Consider the following 15,824-nt stretch of genomic DNA (forward strand, 5'->3'; position numbering starts at 1 on the left):
TACGATATGGCTGGTGTTCGCTAGGCATCATGACCACCTGTATATTATTCATTATGTTTATATCGATTTTACCGATATTGGTTTTTATGGTGTCCCATCACTAATATTGGTACGGTGATACCAGAGTAATAAATAAAAGTGCCTATTTATGGAAAGTGACAGCCGTAAATACCTTAAATTAATAAAATATTTGACATGTTAAATAAAAATATATAGCTGGTCAAGCAAATCTTGTCAGTAAAAAAGGCGCGAAATTCACATTTTCTATGGGACGATATCCCTTCCCGCCTACATTTTTCAAATTTGCCGCCTTTTTCTACTGACAAGATCTGCTTGACCAGCTATATGTAGAAACTAAAGGAAAAATTAATTTTAAAAAAAGAGTCTATCGGTAATTTTACGTTATTTAGGGGTTGTGCACAAATCACGCGAGATGTTTTCGACTACTTTTTGATCCCCCGTCCCCCTTTTCTTTATTCTTATAGATCTATTTATTTGATTAAATAGATTAGGTTGATATGAAACTAAGGTGTTATATAAAAATAATGTGTTACATAAATTATATGTGACGTCCCACGGGTAAAGGTACCTTATGGGGGTTGGCGCTTACGCTATTATTAACGCCGCTCCAATATTATTGCGGCGCCATGCGACGTAAGCGCCGGCCGCCATAAGGTACCTTTTTCCATGGAACGTCACATATAACAAAAAGCAACGCAAATAGGGCATATTACTGCAATGTTCTGCCGCCAGAGTGTAGCACTAAGCTAGCTAGTAAATTTTCTCTTTTCTCTTTATCGCTCAAATATGCAATAGTGATAGAGAGGTTAGATAACGAAATTTAAATTTTCTTGTTCCGCGGCGGACCCCCAGATTGTGATGGATTGTGGTAGTCACGCCCCCTACGCAGAGTTTCGCATAATATTTCCTATTAGAAATTCTACTCGTACCTAATTAATATTTAGAAAGTCTTCTTTAGAATTACCCTAAATTAGATCTAATATCATATCACTGGTATCACTGTCAGATTGACAATGTTTTTTAGTTATTTGCAAAGTTAATGCACTATTTGATAATATTTAGATGTAAAAGTACTTACATATGATAAGAAACGTGTTCTTTTTGTAGACTAGACGTTTCCGATCTCATTTTGCACGAGAAAACGCTGCAATTCGGCATTTTCGGCTCCTATCATTCCGCTTAGACTGACGTTTGCTGAATGGCGTATGACGTGTGGTAACTAGTTTTATATAACCTCCTTGACCGGCGGCCGCGATCTTTTTGCAGAGGGGAACGCCTGTTAATGGCCGCTCCATAGATATACTTGGTCAAGCAGATCTTGTCAGTAGAAAAAGGCGGCAAATTTGAAAAATGTAGGCGCGAAGGGATATCGTCCCATAGAAAATTTGAATTTCGCGCCTTTTTTTACTGACAAGATTTGCTTGACCGTCTATATTTACTCCGAGACGGTTAATGATGTTGTCTATGCTGCTCTAAGAAATATGTCATGGATTGATGACGTCAATGTTTCACTGTTGAAATTTAGTAGATTGCTATAAATTGTACATGGCAACAAAATCTGTCCACTTGACATGCACATGACAGCAAATTATTGAATTTTTCTTTTGAAGAAATCAAAATAAACTTAGAAACAAGAATTACAAGTAAAATTTTGCTTTTTAAACAGAGTTTAGAACCGATATACCTAATTTATTGGTTATCGCTGTTATTCGAACGATTTATTTTAAGTTGTAGACCTTGTAAGTATGCAATTAATCATAAAAAACATGGAAGTTTTTTTTCATATTGCCATTAACATGGTTGTTTTTTCGTGGCAGGCGACTATTACCAATTTTGGTAACTAGTAATATAAGTTTATTAATTTATTGTACTTTATTGTTTAGCTTATCGACCGTTTTTTTTTGCAAGTAAGCTAAATTTTAATTATTTTATATGAATTCAATGTTTGTAATTTTTTTTTAACACAGCTATACATTAAATAAATGGTTCAAAGATAATTGTGTTCCTTTTCATTATGTTGCTATTAAATGGTATTAATTATTAACAAAACTGTTTATTGTTAATTGGACAGTAAATAAAATAGGCTCAAGAACATTGATGATGATTGAATGTAACAAATAAATGAAATAATAATATTAGGATTGAGACCAGACATTTACAAGGTCATTGTATGCAACTAAGAAGCTACAAAGATTATATTAATAATAGCATCTGCCCGCTAGTTTCTAAGCATTGTTGAGCATTAGAGTTTTCATTTGTCGAGACATCTATTGTCAACTAGCAGTACATACTGATAAATTCCGCTACATGACGCTAGATGTTGACTACGAAATAACGCGCGTTTTGGTAAGAAAACTGATGTATGAAGTTACCACTCTTTCTTTACTTACTCTATGGTCAATACAAAGCAGAACATGTTATCTTATGCTGGGTGTGCTAGGCTTCTTGGAAGAGTTGGGTTGGCAGGAATAGTGCCGCCGACCCACCACGCAAAATAGGCGCAATAATATGATGTCAAGTTGCAGAAATCAAGCCCGCGAAAACCTATAACCTATATTATGCTGGCAGTGAATGCTTTAATAAATGTTTATTTTCAGACGTTTAGCATCAACAATGGAGCCAGGTCTTGCGGTTGAGGAGATAGTTATCAAACCAGAGGTCATCCTCATCTCAGACGACGAAATTGATTACAACGGGGAGCCACAAAAGTAAGCTGCTTCAAAATCTTGTTGATTCATTTGATAAATATTTTCACTAAAGGGCCATGGCTATGAGATCTTCTAGCAGGCTGATTTAGCAGGCTAGCGGGCCATAGCTTGGAGAACCCTGCCATATAAATGAATAAAATAAAATAGCCTTTATTAGCGAATGTACCATAACAGTGAAAATAAATGTATATAGCTATATATGTATCAGTGGCGGCGCGTGGAATTTTTCTCTAGACAACTCGGAGCAAAAAAAAAACACCTACATGAAACACCTACATTATGTACTTATTTTTTCATGATAAGCGAAGGTAAAGTAAAGCGCTAGGTGTGTCCTTGAGTTCGTTCTTTTGCAGTTAGTGTATAACCACCTTTGCCATACTTGTCATCACTGACGTCACATAAACAGTGTATGTCGTGTATGACAAAAGCGGATTCCTACTCCTAAATTCCTAACAATCCTAACTAATAAGTTTTTTGCAAAAATTTCATTTTTGGTACAAGCTTTTATCACTGACTATACTTTTCTTACGACAGACAACTAATACTCATCGAGACAATTCTAAAAACCCCTAACACAATTAGGTTGCGTTGTTCCATCACAGAGTTCTTATGGCGACCTCCTGTCTCCATCATCAGATCAGTTCGACAGTATGATATTATTGTATTGTCAGCAGAACTACATACAGCTGCCTATTTTCATGACGCTACGATCCTTGGAAGGTGTTTAAATTAGTTACCTTAGATTCCATTACATTAGTTACATACAGATCGACCTAATAAAAACAAGGACTGACCTTGAAACACCTGCACGAACAATACGCAACACTAATAACACTCAAAAATTCACTGATTTAGTCTTTATATATAAATATATGCACACAACTAAGTAAAATCTCATTAAAACCTATAAAACTCTAATAAAAACAACAATAACAACAAATCTTGGCAATAACCGGAACGGAAGTGTTGTCATAATATTATTCCATTTTCACCCACGACCTACGGACTTCCAAAACCTATTACTACAAAATTTATAAACAGTACTTTCTTTGAAAAAACCCTCGTTATCAAATTACCTTAACTAAACTTGCGACTCCATAATATTCTTAGATTTTGTAATAAAATTTCTTTTTTTAAAGGTTTTTTGAAAATTTGGTATTAATGATAGCAAAATACAAAAAAAAATTTCCCATTAATTCAATTCAATGTTTTGGTACGGCAACATTAACCACACGAGCGGCAAACGCGACTCGATTCAAAATTGTGAAACATTACACTCCAATATAAATCTTACCTATTTGTATTTAAGGTTTAAATTCAAATGAAGCAGCACACCGTTGTGGTACTTGTGGTGCTGCACTTACGCCACTCGCGGACTTTGACTGTGTGCGTGCATTTTTCCAATATAAACCTTATCATGTTACGTTTAAGGTTTTTATTTAAATGAATAACTCGATACAAAACCGTGTTATTTTGATGCGTAAATACGCGGACTTTCTTTAGCAAACTTTATGAGCGTGTGCGTGAGTTTTCGTATGTGTGTGGTGGCTCATGAATGAATACTCAAGCTTAAACTTAGTCGCCCGCGCGCCCGCTATGATTAGTTGAAATTTAATCAATAGTGAAGCTTTAGTAAATCGTGTTATCGATTACAAGGTAATACGTAGTGTTTTCGTTATGGATATATATGTAGCAATAAATTTTAGGCAAGCCGGTGGGAATCGGGTTGTATGAAGCCGCCGCTACTGATATGTATATTGTGTCCTAATAAAGAAAAAACATAAACATAGTATTTACAACTTTACCGGCCTCTCAGACAGGGTAGCACTTCTGCAAATGAACTATCAAAACGAAATACTCTCTATAATACAAGTTTATGCCCCTACGGAAAGCTCGACAGACGAGGAAATCAGCAGCTTTTACGAAACGCTAGAACAGGCACACAAGATCGCTAGTGAAAAACTGATCGTAATCGGAGACTTTAACGCAAAGATCGGTCTACCAAAAGAAAATGAAGATACCATTATGGGTAAATATGGATACGGGGAAAGAAATGCAAGAGGAGAAATATTAGCACAATACGCAAACGAATACAAGCTAAAGATCATGAACACTTATTTCAAAAAGAAAAACAAAAGAAAATGGACGTGGATTTCCCCTGATTTAAAAACAAAAAATGAAATTGATTATATATATATATATTTTTTTTTTTTTTTTTTTTTTTATTTGGAGAACCAACAGCTATGACAATACCATAGAAATTATAGTGGATACAGAAAGCCAATTATAGGAACTCACAACAAACCAAATAACGTAATAAATTTAGAAGTTCTAAATAATGTGGCATTCCCGTCGGATCATCGTCTAGTACGAGCTACATGGAAAATCAACAACCCTGTGAAAAAGAGCAGAACTAACTACAAATCGACAAGTAACAGACCTAAAACAGATAAGGAAATCGAATCATATGTTCAAAACTTGGAAAATAACTTACAAGAACTCTATACCTGTCAAAAAAGCACACAATTACAAACATTCTGCGACGCAATAGAAACTGCCATCATAAATAGTTTAAAAATAAATAATAAAGAAATACCAACAAAAGAAAATCGAATCATAAGTCAAAAAACTAAAGAACTCATTACAAGAAGATCAGAATTAATTAAAATGCATCAAAAGTCAAAAGAAGATAAACAAGAACTCGGCCAAATATTTAAAACGGCTAGCAAAGCGTTAAGGAAAGATTACCAGCTCTACAGAAATAATGTTATAACGAGAAACTTAAAATGCTACAGAAGCACAAAAAGAGCTTTTAAAGAGCTGAATACCCAAAAAACTTGGATACAAAGCTTAAAATCTAACGACAAAGAGACAAAAACAAGGAAAGATATAATAAACAACGCAACTCAATTCTATAGAGAGCTATACAGCCAAACAAATAAAAGCTTTCAAGAAATCGAACCACCTAGAGCAACAAACCAATACGAAACCATTAAACCCATAGAGTCAATAGAGTTACTAACTCATATTAAAAAACTGAAAATGGACAAGAGCCCGGGGCCGGACGGCATTACAAACGAAGCTCTAAAACTTGGAAAAGCCCAACTTACTCCGATACTGACAAAACTCTTCAATATGGTCCTAGCCACAGGCGAAGCGCCAGCACAATGGAAAAGCTCTGAAATAATTTTATTATATAAAAAAGGAGACCCCAAGGATATTGCTAACTATCGCCCGATCAGCCTCTTATCCACTATATATAAACTATTTACATCAATTTTACAAAGTAGAATGAACGCAAAAATAGAAAACATTCAACCGATAGAGCAAGCTGGTTTTCGCTCTGGCTTTTCAACAACGGATCACCTTCATGTGATGCAACAAATAATAGAAAAATATAGAGAATCTAAGCAACCTTTATACGTAGCTTTCATCGACTACGCGAAAGCTTTCGATACCATCTCTCACGACTCTATCTGGGAAGCGCTCTACCAAGCCGAAATAAATACTCAATACATTAACGTCCTAAAAAACTTATATAAGAATAGCACCAGTAGAGTAAAACTGGAAGCGAAAGGAGATATTATTCCGATATGCAGAGGCGTGAGACAGGGAGATCCCATCTCACCGAAACTTTTTATTGCCGTTTTAGAGACCATATTCACAAAGCTAAAATGGCAACAAGAAGGAATACAAATAAACGGTAGATACCTAAGCCACCTCAGGTTCGCGGATGACATCGTACTACTCGCCTCTACCAGCAGAAAATTAGAAAAAATGATTAACTCCCTCAGAGAAGAAAGCGAGAAAATAGGATTGAAGATGAATGAAAACAAAACAAAGATTATGACAAATAGCTTCCAACAACCAATTAATCTGGAACATACGACTCTGGAATACGTGGAACGCTACATATACCTCGGAAAAGAAATTTCTTTTTGCAAAGACAATACACAAGACGAAATAGAACGACGTATAGCCTTAAGTTGGAAAAAGTACTGGTCTTTAAAAGAAATACTTAAAGGAGAATACCCATTACACATGAAAAAAATAGTGATGGATACCAATATTTTGCCGACGCTAACATATGGCTGCCAAACCTGGAGTCACTCTGTAAAGACGAAAGCCAGAATAATCACTACCCAACGAGCGATGGAAAGGAGCATGCTAAAGCTAAGGAAAATACATAAAGTGAGAAGTGAACGCATAAGAAACAAAACGAAAATAACAGATGCCCTAAAATATGCACTTAAAATGAAATGGCGATGGGCCGGCCACGTAGCGAGGTACACAGATAAAAGGTGGACAAAAGAAGTGACTCTATGGAAAGGCCCCGACGTAAAAAGAAAATCAGGACGACCACGAAAGCGATGGAGCGACGACATAGTAGCCACGGCCGGTCAAAGATGGCTAAGTAAGGCAAAAGACAGAGACGAATGGAACAAATTGGAGGATACCCAATAAAGTGGGGTTCCTATTAACTTTTAGTTTTTAAATACATCAATACAAAATTAAATTATACGAACCAATTAAAATAAGTTAGTAAAAAAGTAAACATATATATTAGTTACAATAAATTAACATTATTAATTAATTAATAGTATGTACCTTAATGATAAGTTTGTAAGTAGTTGATAAGAAAATAAAGAGGCTTTTTATTATTATTCTCTTTATTTATTTTTCGTCTTAAGTTAGGTATTTTTATAATATGAATATAAAAGTAAAATATAAAAACACTTACAAAACAATAAAAAATACATATAAACACATTATAAAAAAACCTAACCTAGGGTGCCGCCGGCAGCGGGGCAGGGCCCAAGCTGCCGGTGGTCAGGGCCGCAGAGTGAGGAACCGACGTACTATACGCGCCGTGTCCAAAATTACCGCCTTCTGCATCTGACCCTTGATCCAACCACCCAGCGAGAGTCTCTCTAGGTGTTGGTCGAGACTCTTCGCTATGAGACCGTTCGCTGACACGACTATCGGAACAATGATCGTCGAGTCAACATCCCACATGGCGGTAATCTCATGAGCTAAGTCTAGGTACTTGCTGGACTTGTCCTTCTCGGCCTTTACGAGATTCTCATCATGGGGGATGGTGACGTCGGCGAGCACGACCCGGCGCTGCGATCGGTCTATCAGCACGATGTCAGGCTTATTGGCGACAATAGTCCTGTCAGTGATGATAGATCGATCCCAATAGAGCGTGGCACGACCATTATTATTATTATATATGTATATTTGTTTTACTGAATTATTGAAACTAAATTAAGGTTTTTAGATGATATCACGCCACTCAGTATGCCTCCTGGCAGAGGCCTCTAAATCCCTCCAGTGAGTTATGTCCATAGTCGCTCTTCTCCAAAATGGTCCTGCCGTTACCTTTATCTCATCTTCCCACCTGCGTGGGCCTTTGTTTCGGCTATATCCTCCAGGGTACCAGTTTGTAATTTCTTTACTTCATTTTTCTTCTTTGGAACGCATCATATCGCTGGCCCAATATTACAGGGTTCTATGTTACACTTTTATCGAACTGTGAACATTGTCATAGTGACATTAAGTTGAATTTCAACTATCTTGAAAATGTAACATAGAACCCTGTAATATTGGGCCAGCGATATGTCCCGTCCATTTCCATTTCAGTTGATCTATTCTATGTAGAATATCTGTAGATTTGTTTTTTTCTCTTATGTCAATAGTTCTCACCCTGTCCCTTCTAAGTCCTAAAACGCTCCTTTCTATTCCATGTTGGCATGACGCAAGTTTCGCTCTGTGTGCTCCTGTTAGAGCCACATAGATGCTTGTTTGTCACCATGATCATAGAGAAAAAACCGGGCAAGTGCGAGTCGGACTCGCGCACGAAGGGTTCCGTACCATAATGCAAAAAACGGCAAGAAAAAAAAACGGTCACCCATCCAAGTACTAACCCCGTCCGACGTTGCTTAACTTCGGTCAAAAATCACGTTTGTTGTATCGGAGCCCCACTTAAATCTTTATTTTATTCTGTTTTTAGTATTTGTTGTTATAGCGGCAACATAAATACATCATCTGTGAAAATTTCAACTGTCTAGCTATCACGGTTCGTGAGATACAGCCTGGTGACAGACGGACGGACGGACGGACGGACAGCGGAGTCTTAGTAATAGGGTCTCGTTTTACCCTTTGGGTACGGAACCCTAAAAAGTACATAGAGTGCTCACTCCATACATCAGTTTTGGTACCGAAACGACTATTATTTTCGTAGTCGACATCTAGCATCGAGTAGCGGAATTATCAGTACTGCTACTTGACAATAGATGTTGCGGCGACTGAGAAGTCTAATGCTCAACAATTTTCAGGTAATATTATAACCGGATTAACCGGAACTTTATTTTCAACTCCTTCTGCTTCTAATATTAGTTGTAAATTGTTGTTCAATACAATTTTCGTGAGTCGCTACACGAGAGACATCTAGTATCGAGTAGTGGTACTGATAATTCCGCTACTCGATGCTAGATGTCGACTGCGAAAATAATAGTCTTTTTGGTACCAAAACCGATGTATGGAGTGAGCACTCTATTCTTACTATATTTCTCTATGCCATGAATTTCTTTTTCAGGAAACGCCGCCGGCGTGTTGTAAAGAAATCCCCCCATCCCTGCGAAGACTGCGACAAGATATTCCAAACGGGCTATGAGCTGAAGAAACATAAGCGCACGCACACAGGGGAACGGCCGTACATGTGTACCACATGTGGGAAAACTTACACACAGCTCGGACATCTCAGTATCCACGCACTCACGCATCAAGGTATACATTACTACAAGATACTTAGATACTGGTGTGTCGCGCTCTGTTACATGTACGTCGCCATCTGTTATTAGTGCGCTCTCATACTAGTTCGTCATGCTTTGTTACTAGTGCATAGCCCTCCGTTACTAGTGCATAGCCCTCCGTTACTAGTGCAACGCGCTCTGTTACTAGTGCATCGCGCTCTGTCTGTATCTTTAGGTATTTAAATAAAAGTAAACAAACAATTTGTACATTTTCGGGTAGTTATAACATTTATTGGTTAAACCAACCAAATATAAAACTGATCAGTCACTGAACGACCTGACTTTAACCTACATTATTTGATCATGTAATGTTTTCATCTACCCTGAACTGGCTTAAGGAACCATTTGAGGGTAGATTTTGTTTACTTTTATTTAAATACCTAATTATTATTTAATCTTATGGCAATTTTGTACATTAAGGGCAATCAAATACCTAAATACCTAATAATACAAAGTATAGTGCATCGCGCAGTGGTACTAGTGCGTCGCGCTCTGTTACTAGTGTGTCAGGTTCTGACACTAGTGCTGACCTAAAAAGTACGGAACCCTCGGTGGGCGAGTCCGACTCGCACTTGGCCGGTTTTTTTTCTCGTAGTTAATATTGTCTCAAATAAATTCTTTACAGGCATAAAGAACTTCAACTGTCACGAGTGCGGCGCGTCGTTCTACAGGAAAGCCGACCTCGACCGGCACGAGAAGATACACACAGGGGACAAACCACACGAGTGCGAAATATGCTCCAAGAGCTTTGTGCAGAAAAATAATCTGGTCATGCATTTGAAGATGCACTCGGGGGAGAAGCCACATGAATGCGAAGTGAGTCCTAGATATCAATACAGGATATTTTTTAAACATGTAGCGTTACTCGACGATGTATGTTTACACACTAAAAACGCCAAAACGGTAAAGAACCTTTCTTACCCATAAATTCATTTAGCTTATAATAATTAGCCTCATGCATGAAGTTTATATTTGAACGAAATATTTTTATTCGGATGTTTGTTGCCGTCATATCATGTTACAAATGCATTTCCGTTATTAAATTATCATTTAATTGCTTAAAATAATAAATAAAAATTACAAAAATTTGCCCGCGAAAAGCTATTGAGTGAAACGCAACGCCATTAGTCGAAACGCCACGTGACGTCACTCGTTTAAACAAATTGTTAAGACCAACCAAGAGTGAAAGAGATGGCATTATGACCTGACTCGCCACTAAGTAGCAAACGTCAGTTGCGTCCACACCGAGTGACGTCATCAGTTTTGTCGAATTCGCGCCAAAAATTATGAGCATTGCAACCGCTCAAAAATTTTCAACATATTTTTATAATAATATTATGGGAAGGTTTATAATAGTATTTTTATTCTTTCTGGTGTTCAAACGATATAAATAATGATTTAAAAAAATTATAAATAGTCACGCATGAGGCTACATACTTATTTGTATGCTAAGCTAATAGTTTTACTGAGTATACATTAACTATGCCCCCAAGTGATAATATTATGTAATTCAGCCTATATACGTGCCACTGCTGGGCACAGCGACATCTACTGTGAAATCGGGCAACTATAAAAACTACACATTAAGTACTACATTCCATGGTATAATAAATATAATAATATACTCCGCCTGGTACCCTATTCCGAGATTCGCGAATGACCTAACTGATACAGGCCTACGTCATCATGCTGTTTACAGGTTCTCAAACTTTAAAATGTGGGAGAATTTTAACCAACGGTGAAAATTATTTTAACGGCATTAATTTTAAGTTATTCATGTAGAAACATAGTAAAATAAAACAAATCTAATGTATTAAATTAAACTTTATTTATCTATAGGGGCTATTCATAAATTACGTCATTTCAAATTAGGGGGGGGGGGGGTCTGGACATCGGATGACGGTAGCATGAAGTAGGAGGAAATGGGGTCATTTGAAGCATGATTTTTGGATGATTATAGGGGGGGGGGGGTCCAAAATCGTCAAAAGTCGATGACGTAATTTATGGACAGCCCCATACAAGACAAACGTTTGAAAAACTAATTCACAGTTACACATTAATTACCAAGCTTACGACGTGAAAAGTTTGGAAAACACTGCGACTGCTGACACTGAGCGAGAAGGAAATAACAATTAACACGCGTTCGACAAGGATGACGGTCAGGGCATGAAGTTATCTAGATACGAATTGTCAAATGTGACAGCGCTATCCTGTGTTGCCAGTAGTGTAAACAGAATAATCCGAACGTCTGAAATTTCTTTCGTGAATCGGAAGATATTGCTAACGAATTAAAAATGACGTGTTATTGTAAAATTTAAGATAAAATACATATAAATAAAAATTATAAAATTATAAAGAAATATTTTAACTTATTAACCATAGGTATAATGTACCCATGTAACATGTTATGTTGAAATAAAGTGGCAATGTTATTGTGACGTAGGCCTGTGTCACTCTGGGAATAGAAGACCATGTTTTATTAGACCATGCTACATTCAACAATAATATTATGTTAATATAAGTTTTCTTTTAACCAGGTGTGTAAAAAGAGGTTCCTGACGCGGAGCAAGCTCGTCCTACATTCCAAACGGCATGAAAAAGACAAGAAAATCAAAAAAGAGTTCCTTGAACAGATGATGGTGTAAATATTTAAGAAATTTTAGAGTAAGGTTTATGGTCATTCATTTTTTTTACCAGTTAGGGTAAAATGATAAACTATATGTTGGGTAATCCGCCAGTAACTGGCCACTTTTAGTAACTGGCCGCCCTAAACTAGAAATGAATTCTATTCACCTATAAACAGAATTCATTTTAGTATAAGGTTTCAATAACTGGCCAGGTTTCCATAACTGGCCACCTTATACTAAAATGAATTCTATTTTTAGGTGAATAGAATTCATTTTTTGTTTAGGGTGGCCAGTTACTAAAAGTGGCCAGTTACTGGCCAATTACCCTATTAATATCATAGAGAAATAAGCGAGGATAGAGTGCTAACTCCATGCATCAGTTTTCTTACCAAAACGCGGGTTATTTCGTAGTCGACATCTAGCGTCAAGTAGTGGACCTATTGCTACTTGACAATAGATGACGCGACGAACGAAAAGTCTAATGCTCAACAATTTTCAGCTAATATTATTATATTCTTTCAACTCCTGCTTGTAATATTAGTTGTAAATTGTTTTAGCAATACATTTTTCGACACTCGTGACATCTAGTGTCAAGTAGCGGTACTGATCAATCCGCTACTTGACGCTAGATGTCGACTACGAAATAGCCTGCGTTTTAGTAAGAAAACTAATCATAATCATTTAATCAATGCATCCATGGTATTTTACAAAGGTGTTTAAGGTCTAATACTCGTAAGTACAAACATGGACCCTACTAGGGTGTAGCATTTTACATATACATATTCCTACCCAGTGGGTGAATATTGGCTTACAACTACAAAAGGAAGACAATCTTAACATTTTTCATTATTATACAAGTTTTATATTGCACTCATCACATTATACCTACATCACATCACATCACATACAAGTTTTATATTGCACTCATCACATTATACCTACATCACATCACATCACATACAAGTTTTATATTGCACTCATCACATTATACCTACATCACATCACATCACATACAAGTTTTATATTGCACTCATCACATTATACCTACATCACATCACATACAAGTTTTATATTGCACTCATCACATTATACCTACATCACATCACATCACATACAAGTTTTATATTGCACTCATCACATTATACCTACATCACATCATTCACATCACATCACATACAAGTTTTATATTGCACTCATCACATTATACCTACATCACATCACATCACATACAAGTTTTATATTGCACTCATCACATACCTACATCACATCACATCACATACAAGTTTTATATTGCACTCATCACATTATACCTACATCACATCACATCACATACAAGTTTTATATTGCACTCATCACATTATACCTACATCACATCACATAATCGAGGCTAAGGTTGGTCTTCGAAGAAATCCTGCATGGAATATGGGCACAGAATAAATAATAGTACTAGGTACAGAAGACTCACTCTCTAACAAAACGCGTCTGTTACGATCAGCACAGATATGGCCGCTAGGTGGCGACAGCGCCACGCGCGGCTTATGGCAAACCCCAAAATTGGGGCGGAACGGATGTACTTTTAGCTACCTGTAGCAAAGCGACGAAATCGCGGAATGAGCCACGCCTGATATGGGCATAAATGCAATAAGTAGGACTTTAGTTTTTTTTATAAAAGTTGTGATTTTTTTTCGTTTGAGATATGTTGGGGAATTTTATTAAACATTTTTATAGACATTGCATGCGGACCTTGATGTATGGAGTTAACACTCTATCCTTACTTATATTTCTCTATGTTATGAACTTCTCGTACATAATTTCTGATACCTACACAAGACAGTTGAAAACTCGACTGCTAAATTGTGAAATAGATGGCGCCCGCCAGAAAGTATGCTTCCTAGCGGTGACAGCTTGATCGTTGTTTTCTCGTAAGGTAATTCACCAGTAACTGGCCACTGTTAGTAATTGGCCACCCTAAACTAAAAATGAATTCTATTCACCTATAAACAGAATTCATTTTAGTATAAGGCGGCTAGTTATTGAAGGCTGGCCAGTTATTGAAACCTTATACTAAAATGAATTCTGTTTATAGGTGAATAGATTTCATTTTTAGTTTAGGGCGGCCAGTTATTGGCGAATTACCCTATGTGTAGTTTTTTTAATTAGCGTACAATTTCGTACATTTCTGTACATATTTTTGATGTTAGTTTGAATTTCGTAAGATACCATGTCACCGCTAGAAAGTATGACAATATCCAATCTACTCTTTGGCGAAGGCAGAAATGATGAAGCTGGATTGTATCCTACAAGTTCTAGTTTCTCCTCTGAGATAAATTAGTGCTTGCACCAATTTTTGGGATTAAGTTGCCGAACAGACCCAGGTCCAGGTGTAAACGTGTAAAACGAGGACCTATACTCTGTATCTTTAGGTATTTAAATAAAAGTAAACAAAATCTACCCTCAAATGTCTCCTTAAGCCAGTTGAGGGTAGATGAAAACATTACATGATCAAATAATGTAGGTTAAAGTCAGGTCGTTCAGTGACAGATCCAGGCGGTTTTGTATTTGGTTGGTTAACCAATAAATGTTATAACTACCCGAAAATTTACAAATTGTTTACATTTTTTTAAATACCTAAAGATACAGACTTAGCGTCACTTGCACCATTCCACTAACCCTGGGTTAACCGGTTAAACATTTAATCCAGTGTCAAATTGTACTGGTAACCATGGTAAATCCAGGATTAACCGGTTAACCCAGGGTTAGTGGAATGGTGCAAGTGGCCCTTAGGTGTATCAATTTGACGTTCCCAATCAAAAGGTACTAAATTGTCGCTTGTCATAAGGACGCTCTGACCGTTTATTTGTATAAAGATACAAGCAAATTTCGTCTTTATGGTAAGCGACATTACCTTTTGACCGAGAACGTCACAAATAATATACAATGTACGTTTACTTGTTTACTTCAATTTCTATGTACTTAAACGATGAATGGTTGGTTAGTTATTTGGTGAAATAAGGCGTTTTACATAGCCGGTTTACATTCTCGCGCGAGCTACGAGCCGAGCCACGAGACGCGAGTGGAGGAGCGGTTTTATGGGGACGAGTCAAAGGGGCTCGCGCGGGACGCGCGCTTGCGTTTACACTCGCGTTCGGCTTGACATTCGGTTACAAACCTTATACCGTGCCGTTAGTGTTTAAAATCGATTAGCTCAACGAGCTTACGAGATACGCCTAACACACACACACACACATCACTGAGATTTGTCAGTGTGATTTGGGTCAAAATTCTTATAGTTGATTTGTTTTTTATCCCCAATAAATGTGACGGAGTGGAGCTTTAACTACAGCTAGAAAAAAGTCACAAGCGTGACAGAGTGGTCGGAAATAAGAGAACAAAAAAAGAATTTTGCCCCTTTACCGAATTTGTTTTATAATAAACTTACATAATTTTTTATACATATATGTCGCTCTATTTGCCGAGGCAGAGTGTATCGTCAGTATGTAACTCGCCAATATTATGTATTTTGGTTGAAATTGTAAGAATGGAATGGTCTTTTATCAAAAGGGTATTGAAAAAATAATATAAATAAGGAAATTACAATTTACACGATTTTGTTCCATGGAATTAAGTTTAGCGTTATTAAATACATAGTTTTA

The 15,824-nt window shown here is 36.8% G+C and overlaps 1 protein-coding gene across 1 annotated transcript in view; it reads left to right on the forward strand.

The window, feature by feature from the left end:
* The first annotated feature begins 1,591 nt into the window (after positions 1-1,591).
* The window catches only part of LOC134803394 (gastrula zinc finger protein XlCGF49.1-like), a 294,572-nt gene continuing 280,339 nt past the window's right edge, over positions 1,592-15,824 (forward strand). Inside the window, exons 1-5 of the mRNA XM_063776213.1 lie at positions 1,592-1,760; positions 2,619-2,729; positions 9,328-9,518; positions 10,170-10,360; positions 12,082-12,265. Of these exons, the coding sequence (XP_063632283.1) occupies positions 2,635-2,729; positions 9,328-9,518; positions 10,170-10,360; positions 12,082-12,189 (585 nt within the window). The 5' untranslated portion in view covers positions 1,592-1,760; positions 2,619-2,634 and the 3' untranslated portion in view covers positions 12,190-12,265. The remainder of the gene's footprint in view (positions 1,761-2,618; positions 2,730-9,327; positions 9,519-10,169; positions 10,361-12,081; positions 12,266-15,824) is intronic.

The sequence above is a fragment of the Cydia splendana genome, chromosome 26, assembly GCF_910591565.1.
Source record: "Cydia splendana chromosome 26, ilCydSple1.2, whole genome shotgun sequence".
NCBI classification, from domain to species: Eukaryota; Metazoa; Arthropoda; class Insecta; order Lepidoptera; family Tortricidae; genus Cydia; species Cydia splendana.